This window comes from Limulus polyphemus, unplaced genomic scaffold (assembly GCF_000517525.1).
Source record: "Limulus polyphemus unplaced genomic scaffold, Limulus_polyphemus-2.1.2 Scaffold51, whole genome shotgun sequence".
Taxonomy (NCBI): domain Eukaryota; kingdom Metazoa; phylum Arthropoda; class Merostomata; order Xiphosura; family Limulidae; genus Limulus; species Limulus polyphemus.
The window spans coordinates 826,182-841,179 of record NW_013665661.1 but is presented as its reverse complement, the minus strand read 5'-3'; the positions used below and the strand labels follow the sequence as shown (position 1 = coordinate 841,179).

The window sequence follows — 14,998 nt, the reverse complement described above, 5'->3', positions numbered from 1 at the left end:
CTCATTAAATTGTGTCATTGTATTTTCATGTGTGATAAATCTAGGATTGACTGGAGAGGGTTGATGGTCCAGCCTGGCTTTAAAAATATGTATAGGACATCTCTAATGCCTACTAAAAGTTCAGACTTGCATGTGAAAGTTGCTATTTAAAATTGCCTGACCCATTAATGTCCATCTCTATGTAAATAAAATAAGAGTTTTGTCTGTACATTGCCTAGAATAGTGTACTTTTTGCATATCTTCACGTTTCATACACCAGAGAAGCTGAAACAAGCCTTATCTTAATTTCTGTCTGTCTTTAATGCTCGCGGACGTGTTTTTGTTTGCTTTTTACGGGAAAACGAGTGCACCGTTTTCGATGAAACTGTTTTTCTTTGTTTTATAGATGTGTAAGAAGGTTATAGGCTACTTGAAACTGTCATACACCTTTTGGAAAGAAAATGGCGGCCGCTCAAAAACCTGCCTTGGTGCGCTTTTGGACGTGATTGTGTTCGCTTTTCACAGGGAAACGAGTGCACTGATTTCGATGAAACTTTTTTCTTTGTTCTATACATGCGTGAGAAGGTTATAGGCTACTTGGATTTTTGGAATTCACCTTAGGGCTCTGCCTCACGGGTCTTCAAAGTTCCAATGTTATTTTTATGGCCATTTTTTGTTTTAATGATTACCATAGTAACAATGAATACAATGTAAAATTTTCAAAACAATGTTTATTATCTCTATGTTGGAAAGAAAACAACTCCTGCAAAAATTTGTTGCGTCACTCCAGCTGTCTGTGCGAGGAACGAGCGTATGAATCTGTTAACACAGTTCTTAACCAGGATGACGCCGTTCACTACCCGGCAGAGTTCCTCGACTCAGTAACAGCACCCGGATTACCTGCCCACAAGCTCACGCTTAAGGTCGGAGCTCCAATAATGCTCCTCCGCAACTTACACGCTCCCAAGTTGTGCAACGGAACGCGGCTTCGTAGTCTGCAAAGATGCGTCATCGAGGCAGACATCCTCACTGGCTGTGGTGCTGGAGAGTCAGTCTTCATACCGCACATCCCCTTGATCCCAAGCAACTACCCGTTTGAGTTCAAGCGGCTGCAGTTCCTGGTCAGCGTCTGCTTTGCGATGACTATCAACAAGTCACAGTGCCAGACATTGTCCACTGCCGGGATAGAGCTCAGTGGATCTGACTGTTTTTCACACGGGCAGCTATATGTAGCCTGCTCAAGAGTCAGATCTTCTCGCAGCCTATTTATCCATGCCCCAGGTGGACGTACTTCCAATGTCGTCTATCAAGAGGCTCTTCGGTAAATAAAACTAATTTTTTCACAGATGTGTGATACACTACAAACACACAAGTACAACTCATCACAATTTGACATTGTCCGTTTTTTCTAAGTGACGCAGTTAACACACGGTCCACAGTATCTTTTGTTAACTCATATTTAATTGTTATAATAATGTACAATAAAAAAAGTAAAATGTAATGTAAATAATATACAAGTAATTTGTTTGTTAATTGTTAAATTAATGTATTATTTATACACACAACCTGTACGAAGGACGGGTACACAGCTAGTTTACATATATTATAAATGTTGAGGTAATATATATCTGTTTTTCTTCTTGGATGGTGCTGCTTTGCTATTTGCAGTACAAGAACCAAAACAATTTTATAAACTTTGCATATCATCATTAAGACTTAAGAATGGCATTTATTTGCGACAAGCTATGGGAAAATGTCTTGTTATGGGCATTGGTGGAACTGTCAAGCACCTGGCAGCAACAGCAGGTAGGCTGAATGATCCAATCCTTACCATAAGAATCCTTTTTAAATAGGTTAGGAAAACTCTTCCCAACATTCCTTTTCAATACATCCCAACAGTTGAAGTGGGCACTGAGGAGAAACATTGCAAGCTTGCTAATAGGAACACACCAATTCTTTCTATTCTGTCCAGTTGCTAAATTCCTCTCAAAATTGAGCCTAAGGGATTACTCTGTCAAAGGTGTGAGAAAAACTGTGAAAGTTAGCAGCCTCAGAGAAGTTATCCTCATGAAATATATTGTAACTTGTGTTGCCTACGAATACAATAGGAAATGACAGCTAACTGTAGTTGAAGACCATCTGCAAAAAAGTGACAAGGTGAGAGTCAAGTTTTGCATCCTGCTCAACTAGCACACAGTTTTTAATTCCCACAGAATCCAGACATCTTGGTTGTGGAATGAAACCAAACACTTCAGTTGGTAACCCCACCATAGCAATAGGAAGAACGTACAAGTTGCCAGAGAAAGAACTATGGTAGGCACCAACATTGCTCAAGAAGGTCATCAGTTGAGTCAGTATAGATTTTAGTAGTGTTGTAAGTTTTGCCATTTATGTGAACTTACCTCCTCACATCAGCCTTTCTACTATGTGTGCGACAGCTTTTCCACCACATATATGAATCATAAACATTCATATCTCCTGCTGTGCCAGTGTTATTTGATCATGAGTTGACTTAGTTGTTTTCCCTTTCTATCATACTTTAATTTATCACCCACAAAACTACAATGACACAGTGTGATAAGTGAATACCTCCTGGTCCCATCAAGATACCAGGCTGGTTTTGGGCACAAACTAAGAGGATAGTGTGAACTTTAGTGTCCAACCTTGATTTTGGCTATCCATATTGAGGCTGACAGTCCAAATGAGGTGAAAAGTCAGTAATTTAATGTTTTCTAACAATTGTTTAGTTTTTACTGCAGCATTAAAAGCAAGAACATTATTGGTAATTTTATGTTTTAGGTCTCAACTAGGAACCATTTCAAATCACATATTTGATGACCTCTCATATAAAAGTCACTTGACTTAGAGATATGAAACTTAGCAAAATCTTGTATCTCTGTTGTATCAACATTGATTTCGAGGATGATTGACATAACATGATTTAATTTCCTTCAGTTTTTCTATCACTTTTATTTTGTGAAAAAAAAAATTAAATGTAATTCTTTCGTTTTAGAATTTAAGTTATTTTTTTTATGTTGATCAAAAAGTTCCATTTTATATATCCAGTCAATTTCAACTTGATTGATATTCAGTAGTAAATTTATTTGGGGTTTTTATGTTGCCAGTTGCAAATCTTAAAAACCACTGCAGAAAGTGTCAAAGATTTATCTATGATCTAAGACCTAACCTTTCAAAATGGCATTAGGTCAGATTAGTTAACATATTTTTGCTAATATTATTTTTGGTCAAAATAGATTTTCTTTTCTGTAAACTAAAAGCTTTTTTATTTATTTCATTGTTTGAATATCATAAAGTTAACAATAATGTTCAATAAATAAGGGTTTTAGTCATTGAAATATTTTGCCATCTAAATTTAATATAACTTATCTGATGTCTTGTTGTAGAAGAAATTTCAGTAGCTTTCAAACAAACATAATTTAACACAAGCATTTTCAGGAACAAAAAGAATGTATATATTTTCAGATTTGTGGTTTGTTCCTACCTTAAGTTTTCTAATCTTCCCACTCCATTTCAGTATTCTTGTCCATGCAAGTTAAATCTTATTTCTTTACCATGCAACTACAGATTGCTTCTCACACCAAATTATTCATTCTACATTGAAGTTAATTGTTTATAATCTGCTCTATCCATTGGTATTTACATGTTACCTGTAGCTATTCTGAAAGTTGAGTTTTATTAGTAGCTCACCTGCTGTGAGGTCATAAAAGTATGGGAACCTAGAGGCTGTATTAATAAGATTCAAAGAAAGAGAGAAAAATGATATTGAAAATTATATTCTCAAAGATGATAGTCTCTTACCAAATAGAAACCTAAACTTTGGGATGACAGAAAAATTCTTACAAATTTGATGTATTGTTTACAGTTAGACTCCTCATAGCTGTGCAGAAATGAAAGTTGGAACAATTTTTAAAAATTTTCTTTGCAAATAACATTAAATAAATGTTATAAGATGACAAAATATCAACTCTAAGATTCTTTCAAATAAAAAGTGTTAAATGTGGGTAGAATTATCATTTCTATTTAAATTTTGAAATTTGATATGCAGGTGAGCACTCCACATCTGAAAAATGCTTATCAATCTGGAAAAGATTAAATAGTACATACAGTTTGTGATATAAAAAAAATATATTATCAAGATATTGATTGATGAAATGGCTCTTGATAGAGTACTGACTAACATTGTGTGTCCTTGACATTATCTGTAAGACACCTTCTGTGCTTTCAGAAATGCTATTCATTTCTCCACAGAACAGATGCCACTACCAAAATGTTTTAGCACATATGCCTTTGAACAAAACTCCCATCCTTACAGTTAGTAATGTGTACTATGCCAATGTATGATGTAATCAGCATTGAAGTATCCTCTATATTGAACTTCCACTTTCTTGGACTCCAGTTCCAGGCATTTTGGCTGTGGTAGTATCCCCTCTTGAATATCATTTGGTCAGTCCACTCTCCTGCATGCCTATCCTCCTCTTCAGCCTCTTTCGAGGGAGCTGTCTATAATTCAAGTTATCAAGTCATTCTTACTAATAACTGCTTCACTATGGCCAGCTTAATTGTGGTATCTACTTCTTTAATTGTTGGTGATCCTAAGATCTCTATCTTTTTGGTCTTGGATGTCCCTTTTATATCACCTTCAGATGTTTATCTTTAACCATCATCATGTGTGAATTTGGTGTGGTCCCTTGCTAGGCAAGCTGGTTTTTCTTGTTGAATTTCGTTTACTATCCACCCTTGCAGTTTATTACCACAAATGAATGATTTATTGATGCTGAGCCATTCACTACTCTCTTTCTCTAGGTCATCCTACTTTTCCTCATCTCATTTTTTTATACTTGGCTTTTGAGGATAGTCAATCCATTTCTGTGATCACTATTTACAGAATAGCTTTGTCAGTGACTTTTAAACAGAATAGCAAACTTGGCCAATCATGTTCAATGTTTTCATTCTAACCAGCTTGTCCTGCCTGCCAAATACAGTAAAGTACAGCCTATAGTAAGACTAGATTTGCATCAGAACTCTAATACATACTACACTGTAATACGTATACAATGTCTGAGCCCTGCACATGTACACACATACACACTGCTGATATGTATTGTCATTCATACTTGTAGTTTGTATTGTTCTGGAGAGAGGCAAAGCTAGCCTTATTTTATTTATTGTTATTCTGTTTCATACTGATCAAAACTTGCAGTTATTGTTATTATGCTCTGTTTAATTCATGGATTTTTCTGCTTTTCTCATGGTAGCTAGGCCTTCCGCATTTTCTAAACTCAATGTCAGTGTTAGTAGTCATTGACATTCCCGACAAATTATATTAGAAAAATACTGAAGACAGCGTGTAGCTTGTATTTGTTATAAGTATGTTTATACTTTAGGTGTCCATAGATTTTGCATTTTGTTTAGGAGCATTTGTTATTAGACAAAATCTTGAAATTGTATAGATGTATATGTGAGCTGTTTTTTTGTAGTACATTATTGTATAATATATGGACAATGGGATCATTTGGTCCTTCAAGACTGTCTATCCATCTTCCTCCAAGAAATATAAAAGTCCATCCTTTATTTTTCAGGAAATAATTGTTTACAATTGTGTAAGGTGCCAGCCTTCATTACTGCTGTTAGTAATTCATTCCGTAACCTAATCACCATATATAAACATACAACTTTCTTAATTGGAGTTTATCCTGTCTTTTTCCAAGTATTAACTTGGGTTTTATTTTCTTCAAAATTCACCACAAAGAAACCAGCAGACCTTATCTAATCAATCCCCTGAATAATCTTGAAAATGTAATGAGGTTATTCCCAATAATTTTGTAAACGTTGATAAGATCACTGTGGATAATCTTCTAAACTTAGATCACTCATAGTCTTGTAAGTAATGATAAGATCATCATTTGCCTTTTTTTTTATTCTCTCAAGTTTATAAAAAGATAATTTCCTTGGTTGAATTGTAGTCAATATCTTTAAATAAATCTTAAAATTTAGTAGATTTACTAATGGGAACAGAGTATTGCCTCAATGGCTAGAATGAGTGTGTGGACCCTTTCTTCAGTCACACCATTGAGTGGGTTCTTGTCTACCGTGAAAACATGATTTGAAGTGTAATCACTCAAAGATGTTAATTTGTACTTACTATCATTAAAGGTCATCTGCCATTATTTGTCCAACTTTCCAATTTATCAAAGCCATTCTGTAGCACCTGAACATTGTCAGTAGAGCTAAAAAAAACTTTACAGAGTTCATTGTTGTCAACAAACTTTAATAATTTATTAATTATGCCCCTATCAGTGCCATTGGTTTAAGAAAAAAGCAAATGCCTAAGCACTGATTTCTTGAGGCACAAAACTAATAATAAAGATCCAGTATGAGAGGACTCATTTGATAATAATATTTAGTTTCCCTCACCTAGCCTCACTTTAGTACAATTAACTAATATTCTTTGTAGCATCTTGTCAACAGCCTTTTGAAAATCTAAGTGCATAAAGTCTGCACCCTTTCAACCATTCACATAACACATTAGTAAGGCAAGATTTTCTTTTAGTAATCAATTGCCAAACAGTAGGATCTAGATATAAAAGAGGTAGATTTGAGGCTTCACAAGATAATTTCTAAACATCTTTCAGATTTTGTGTTCAAGTGTATTTAGATAAGAGCTACTTATTTGTAACTTATTAAATTGAATTTGAAAACATGTTAAAACTATGCAAGTTTTTGAACTCTGAAACATTATCCATGTTCTGAATAAAGCATCAATTATGTGTGCCTTTATATCCAAGTTTGACTATAATAATTGAGAAAGGCTCGATCAGAAAATGTTCTGTTTTTCAAGTGTCTGTAAAAACATCTTTTGCTTTTTCAGAATTAAAGAAAGCGCACAATAGTCCTTCTTCATTAAATTTTCAAAATTTCAATAGTAAAGTCCTTTTTTTGTTATAGAATATAGGTTAAAAATCTTGGATTTTTGTATTTTAGTTGATGCCGATGAAATCAAGAGACTTGGGAAAAGATTTCGGAAACTGGATTTAGACAACTCTGGCTCTCTCAGTGTAGATGAATTTATGTCCTTACCAGAACTTCAGCAAAACCCATTGGTGCAAAGAGTGATTGACATATTTGACACTGATCGAAATGGAGAAGTTGATTTTAAAGGTATGCTTATTTTCTCAGGAATGGTTTACAGAATGTTTCAGCAAGTTTTTAGAAAATTATAGTGGAATTAAAATACAGTGGATAAAGGATTAAGATAGAAAGAAAATGTCAATTGTTAATTGGATTATCTCATATTATAAGCAAACAGTCTATTGCAGCATATGTTTATAAAATTACCTTAATAAATAAGCTATAAAGGTAAAATGCTCTTAGAATTAAAAAGTTTTTTGTTAACTGTTTTTTGTGTAATAAAAACAATGATAATGTCCACAATTTACTTTAACTCGTGATGGAGGAACAGATGTGTTGTAAAGAAGCTTGTTCACATATATAAAAACTTCTTGGTGGTACATCCACACAGTGACTAATTATCACTGAATATTTTCCAAATGATTAAACATCTTAGGTTTGTTTCTCTTTGCTAATTGGTAGTTTGCAGATGTTAAGATATTGTAGTTATATTATAATAAATAATTAAAAACAATGTTTACTATTTACACAATTAAAACATTGTTAAAGCCGTATGGCTTCTACTTTAAAACAACACACCAACACTCTACAGGTACTAGTTTCGACATCTTGAATGTTGGTGTGTTGTTTTAAAGTGGAAGCTGTACAACTTCAATAAAGTTTTAATTGTGTAAATAGTAAATGTTGCTTTTAATTATTTATTATAATTTTAAATAATACACAAGTGCTGGTAATTAATGTTTTAGTTACATGAAAGTGAGCACATTATTAATAAATGAATGAATAGAAATTTTAATAGTCTGTCTTTTGGCACATAATCCACAAGTTGTTGACTTTAACATTAATAGTTGTGATATTACATCACATGTGATAGAAGAAATGTATAATAAAGTTTTAAGGACACTATCTTCTGTATGTTGTTACTGGTGAGATCTTTCGCTCACCAGATTTTTTCAGTAGCATAAGATAAGAATTTAAAATTTTCTATCCTTAACCTACCTTTCACATATAAATGATTTGTTAGACCAAAGTTTAATTTAAGCATGTAGCTAAGAAAAATTAAAAATTAGAAGAGATCACTTTTTTTTTTCAGAGTTTATTCAAGGTGTGTCTCAGTTTAGTGTGAAAGGAGATAAGGAATCTAAACTAAAGTGTGAGTAGTGCTTATAGCTCTTTATTTTTTTTAACACTTAATTTTCAATTTCTACATTGCTAGTAAGGGAACATTATCTCCTTAATGCTATATTGTGACTAGTGGTAATTGGGTTATTGTACCTTAGTTATAAAAGTTGCAGATATTATATATCACAATAAATATCTTTAATTGTATATTATCTTGAAAGTTGATACCCCAACACATTTAATTTACATACATATAAGACTTTGCTGTTAGTTCATCCATGAGTCTCCATCTAGTTCTGTATATTTCATTTTTTAATATATAAATATAATAATTCAATTATTGGTAAATTTAAAAAGTTTTGAAGTTCCACCTAGTGTTAGAGACTCAAGTTTTATTTTTCAAAAAATTACTCAAGATTAAAATAATTTTTATATTTTTGATCCCTACTTCACTATTCTTAATTCAATTTGCAAGAAAATAAATACACTACAGAAAAAAATTATTCCATCAGGACGATTATTTAACCCACATCACTATTCTTAACTCAGTGTGCAATAAAATAAAAAGGAAAATACACAAAAGAAAAAATTACTCCATTAGGATGTTTATTTAACACAACAAACAAGACTTTTAAAATAAGCCTGTATATGTTGGTAAAGTAACTGATGCTTGTACATAGTTGTGTTATTGCCAAAATTCTTTTTAGAAGATACATTAAAAAACATGATTAAACATTTTTTTTCATTCTTCCTGGAACCTCAGTTCACAAATTTTATAAGTTGCCAACTTTATGAGCATTTATTGCACTTTTTACAAACCAAGTCATCAGTACTCCTCTTTTTACTTTCAGGCTAGATGCGAAAGATCGTTTTACTCTACAATTAACCAAGACTCATTGATACCAATGATAACATACTAAGATAAACCAGAGTTTCTGATTTTAAAGTTTATGAAAATAATTCTTGTATTGGTGTAAAGGAATCTAATTTTTTTATTTTAAACTTCCTTTTCATTATAACCATCTAATCAATTTAGCTCATGTTATATAAAGTTCAAGATACAATTGCTTAGGATCAGTTTTCTTCAGTACTATCTTTTTTCCATTAAACTTATTCCATTGTTCTTTTAGTTTACTTGTTGATCCATTCATTCATTTAATTCCTGCACTCTGAACAAAATATCTTGATTGCACCTGATACATAAAAGAATTTGGTGAAAGCTCTGAATTAACTCCTAAAATTTACCATTACGAACATTTATGCACTAACATGTACTATAGAAAAGAACACTTTCCTTAGTTCATGTTACTTGTCTGTCTTTTCCAAAACATTTTGAACTTTAATGCTGAGTAAGTAAGCTCCAGCCTAAGTTGTCCTGTATGTCCCAGTCTATAACACTAACATTGTCAATATGAAAAAAAGCCAAATTATATAATGAGCCCAGTCAAATAAAGTGGAAATATCAAACACACACAAGCCAAGTTAGAAGAAATAATAGAGGCAACCTTGTAATATACGATTACTTTTATTATTAGTAGTAGTATTAATATCATTAGTGTAATTATTGTTATTACAAAATGTGCAACCAATTTCAGTCTGCAACTGTTATCTTACTCTTCTGTAATCAAACACACAATTCAAGTTAGAAGAAACTATTGGGACAACCAAGCAAATAGACACAATTGTAAAAGCTGTTTGGGCCAATGTTGCCTTACATGTTTCTTCTAATGTGTGTTGTCTGAACTGTATGGGCCAATGTTGCCTCACTTGTTTCTCCTAATGTGTCTTGTCTGTATGATTCCAGCAGATGAAGGTGACAGTTTTAGTTTGAAAGTTGTTACACATCTTGTGATACTAATAATAATAATAATTAAACTAATAATGTTGGTACTACTACTGATAATAAAAGTAATAGTAGGTTACAAGGTTACCTCTGTTGTTTCTTCTAACTTGGCTTGTGTGTGTCTGACATCTCCACTTTATGTGGCTGGGTTCTTTTTATAGCTTGACAATTTCTCACATTTACAGTGTTTTTCTTCCAGATGTCACTTCTTTTGTCACACACATAGTATATACAGTGGTACTTGATCTGTGCATTCAATGTCATTGTCGAACCCTAGATTAGCAAATGATAAAATACATTTTGTATGTAGCTGCTATTGATCACTTTTTCTGAAGAAGCTGATTTTCGGCTTTCTCTCCAGCAAGATATGTTTGTATACAACCTAAAGTATAGCCTGATAGTTATGATCAAAGTTTAATATACAGTGTTGCATACCTGTTACTATCCTAGGACACTCTATTTTATATATTTTTTTATTTTCATTTTATGCATAGAATTGCTCTTTTTAAAAATGTTAATAAATAGTATGATATGATACAAATGTCTTGGCAGATATACTACTATTTATTTTGTTGTCAACAAACAAGTGAAATGTCATGTAATGTAGATACAGTGTTTCAAAAGTTACTGCATTTGTCAGAAAACAGAACAAAAGGAAGAAGATATACTTTTTATCTTACTTTGGTGATTTAATTCTTTATTGTATGACAGATATTCATTTTACCTAACATTGTTTCAAATTGTATATTACGAGTGGAATGATGCTTCTAGTTCATGTAGTTTAGGTTTGCCAATATCTCTGAAACAGCAAAACTATCTGTGCTGTAGTTCTCCGCTATCTTTTTATATAACTTGATCATCAAACTATCATTTCTCTCAATACATACTTAACTTTCATTATACTTAGTCATCTGTTACAATATCTTTATCTTCTTCATTCTCATTAACAGTCAGATACTTTAAGTTTTTGAAACAGCTATGTTGACCTGACATTTCTTTCTTGAGCTGTAAGCCTTTTTTTTCATTGCATACATTATTTTAAACCCATTATTTTCTTTTTGCCTCAGAAAAGTAACCTTAACTCAGGGCTTGACAAATCTCGGGTGCTATGGTGACTAAAGATTTCATCGTGGTGTCTCGTATTTTCTCCCATTTTATTTGTGCGTAGGGCTGTGCCAAACAGAACTTGAATCTAGAACAGTTCTGGACTCTTGGAAGTCCAGAACTTTTTTGTTTCTTTGAGTCATAAATCAAATTTTGTTTCTAGGATTTTAATGGCAGATTCAGTACTTCACGTTTTTTTCAGGAATGAAGTGCTGCGGCTGCACAACACGTTATTAATTTTGCACCATTTTGTTTTCTTTTTTTTTTCAATTCAACTAATCAGTGCGAGTGTTTAGACTCGGATGGGACCAAAGGCAATACTCTCACTCGTTACTGTGAAAGTAAATAAATATAGCCTCTATTTCTCAGTACAAAGAGTAATGAAGTTAGATTAGGCACACCAAAAGGCCTTTGCTTATTGTTGTACAGTGTTGTAGTGACGAGTAGATTAGACTTATTCTGAAACAACCTGCTTGGCCTGTCGATATCACAGTGATTATTTTTATTTTACTTTCAGTCATTGGAAGAATCCACCGAAGTTATAGTTATTTAGTTTACTATTTTAATAATTGCACATATTGAAGTTTAACTTTGATATATGTTATATAATAAAGTTTAATAATGAACCCTTTGTTTTTTTAGTGTAAAACTGTATGTCTTGTACCATAACCACACAATCGACTCAAAATATATTCCATAACTATTCTATATAGGACCTGGCTCATTGAATTCTAGATCTGAAAATATTTGTTGAGACCTGCCTTAGCTGTTAGATTTTCTTTCATATTTCTAACTCTGCTTTACCTGCTGCTTCCATGAAAGCAAACTCCAACATTTACTTCAACCACAGTCACTGAAGCTATAGAAAACTGAAGTTGAATCCACTGTTTTTAAAAATAATCCACTCTTCCACGAACTCTACATCATGTATTCCTTCATTACTTTTTATGATAATTATTCATTAAGTAAAATCTCATTATTATGCAAAATAATAATAAGAGAGAAAACATAAAAGTAGTGAAAACACTTTTATGTAGAAAATAAATTAAAACCTTAACTACAGTATTTAATACTGAAAAACAAAACTGAACAAATTTCATGGATATAAAAAGTCATAATCTATGTAACTTTTCAGGTAAGGTTATGTGTAATTTGACTTTAAAATCTAGCAAAGTATCTTCTGGAATCTTATAATAATTACAGAGCAAAAGTAAAAACCAAATAAGAAGAGTAAAACAAAAAATGGAATGAAGTAACAGAAAGTAAATATAAACTAGCATTTAACAGACATAAACAAACTAACAGTTACAATGTAGTATATTTATAAAAACTTAAGATTTCTTAAAATGCAGGAACCACAACTAACTTACTCTTGAAAAAATTTAAATGAAAAGACAGAAAGCTTAAAAACCTGATCAAGGTAAGGCAATGTAAACTAAGGATATAATATTTATAGAACCTACATTAAAAACTTCAATAGCATTTCTTAGGAAACTGATAGACCTTTCGTTTATCATCCAAACAACTCCTTATTTAATGCTATTAAATTGTACTTTAGGGGTGATACACTAGCTTGTAATTGCATATTCTGTCTTCCTTCAATTACATCAAATAATATTAAGTAATATCTTAAAAAGAATGAAATTAATTTGTGCATGCAAGTTTCTACACAATTGTCTAATACAGTGTTACAAAAGACCATAATACTTTTGCTAACTCGAAACAAGAGAACTAAGAGTATCTATGCAGTATCGAGGTGTGTTTGTGTGTGTGGAGCTTGAAATAATGCTAGGTAGTTTTGTCAAATACACATAAAAAAAGAATCCTAGACTATCACACTTTTGTATTATTCTTTACTGCAAAGATTTAACTTGATGTGGTGAAATAATGTGTGAGTGAAAATCTTTGTCACCTTAAAGATATCACTGTACTGTGACCATTTTGAGTACAATTAGGATTGTGTGTGAAAATGCATAAAATAATTTTTTCGTTAAAGGTAGCTTTAGGCAGTGTGCTTGATATTTGAGAATGTTTTTTTTGTGAACAGGTCCTGCCTTTAGTAGTTGATGACAGTGTTTTGGTATCCATGCTGAAGTGGGACTCAATAACAAACGCAAGGCGAAAGCTCTCTGCAAAAACAACCTTCCTCAAATAACTTTCTTTATTTGTGTAAGGATTTCATTAAATCCTTAGTATCTTCAAAAATTAATACTTGTTCTGTTTTATTTTTTAGTATCATACCACTGTCTGTTGATAGTTCAACTGGTACTCAGAAACATTCACTTTTGAAATCTACATTTTAGAGTATTGAAAGAAATATTACAGATCATGCAGAGAAGTATTACACTAAAAGATTTATTATTTTGTGTGTAGTTGCCTTCAGAATCTATGATATGGACAATGATGGTTATATCTCCAATGGGGAGCTCTTCCAGGTATTGAAGGTGATGGTAGGAAGCAACTTGAAGGAGACACAGCTGCAGCAGATTGTAGACAAAACCATTCTTTTTGCTGACAAAGATGAAGATGGAATGATATCCTTTGAAGAGTTCTGTGGTGTAAGTATGAAAACTCTGAAGAAATAACAGCTTGGAATTGAGCAGTGATCCTTTATGTAATAGAAGTAATTTAAATTCAACTTTACACCGTAAGATGCAACTTTTTATTTTTAAATGCTTAAAATGTTATTTTATTTGTCCAAGTAGATTTTCTGATACAAAGGATTAAGTTACATTTTAGAAACTTTAAAATTGTACCATCTGTATTTAATCATTTAAAATAGTTTTTTTTTTTTATAAGTTCTGAAACTTTTTTTATTTCAGGTTGTTGGAAATACAGATGTTCATAAGAAGATGGTTGTTGATGTTTAAAAGTTATGACTGCCTTGTTTTAATATTTCATTCTCTTGGTTTTCTTGTTTCTATGATAATCATCTCATTACTGTGACTTGTAAGAAAATTCTACTACTTTGTAAGTGACTTTCAATGCTTTGCAAAAAATTGTATAATTGTGCTTTGACATGTGCATGTAGCTATATTTTAAAATTTAGCTTTGTTTAATTTTTTTATTTTCTTGACACTAAAGAAAAGATAATTTATTTATATAGTTTTTTTATCTGAATCACTTTTATATTTATTTTTATTAATTCTTTGTTTTTTTCCTGACCTCATTTAAATGGAAGAAAAGTTTTTTGTTTGTTGTTGTAGAGAAGGGCAAGATAAATCAGATATTTCTTCTCTGGTAGACTGCAAGTTAGCCATAAAAACTGTCAAAAGTTGTACAGACAACTTAGAAATGTTCATGTTGAAAGTTATTCATTGTATGTTAAAATCTGATGGGTCACTTTAGAATTTAATATATTGTTATATTGGTTCACAGATAGAGTTCTAGTGTAATAATTAGAAATAAACTTTTTAAGAGATAATTCCTTTATGACTGTTATTAAATGCACTTATAAGAATATTGCCGATTAAGCTTAAAATAACGTGTAGTACTTTTCATATATTAATTTCTGTTTGCAATCCATGTCTGATAAACATCGTGCCTTTCTTCCCTTTAGAAATGATTAATTTTCTTTTAGTCAGCAGTTTACGTTTGTCCCTTTTCATGGTAAGCTGTGTCACATTTTTTGACATATGTAACTGAACTTTATCACTTGTAAAAAGATGCTGTGCCTAATCACTTTATAGAAATATTTCATTCATATATTGTTATGCAAAAGTACCTTTTCATAAAGTACATTTTAAAATCTGATCATTTTGAACAGAAGTTGTGAGGTTTCACCAACATTTAAGACTTTTA

General features: G+C 31.9%; 1 protein-coding gene across 1 annotated transcript in view; it reads left to right on the top strand.

Annotated features, from left to right (window-relative positions):
- Positions 1-14,293, top strand: part of LOC106463237 (calcineurin subunit B type 2-like) — a 19,249-nt gene extending 4,956 nt beyond the window's left edge. Inside the window, exons 3-6 of the mRNA XM_013923239.2 lie at positions 6,982-7,158; positions 8,222-8,281; positions 13,571-13,755; positions 14,020-14,293. Coding sequence (XP_013778693.1) covers positions 6,982-7,158; positions 8,222-8,281; positions 13,571-13,755; positions 14,020-14,067 — 470 coding nt within the window. The 3' untranslated portion in view covers positions 14,068-14,293. The remainder of the gene's footprint in view (positions 1-6,981; positions 7,159-8,221; positions 8,282-13,570; positions 13,756-14,019) is intronic.
- The last annotated feature ends 705 nt before the right edge of the window (positions 14,294-14,998 follow it).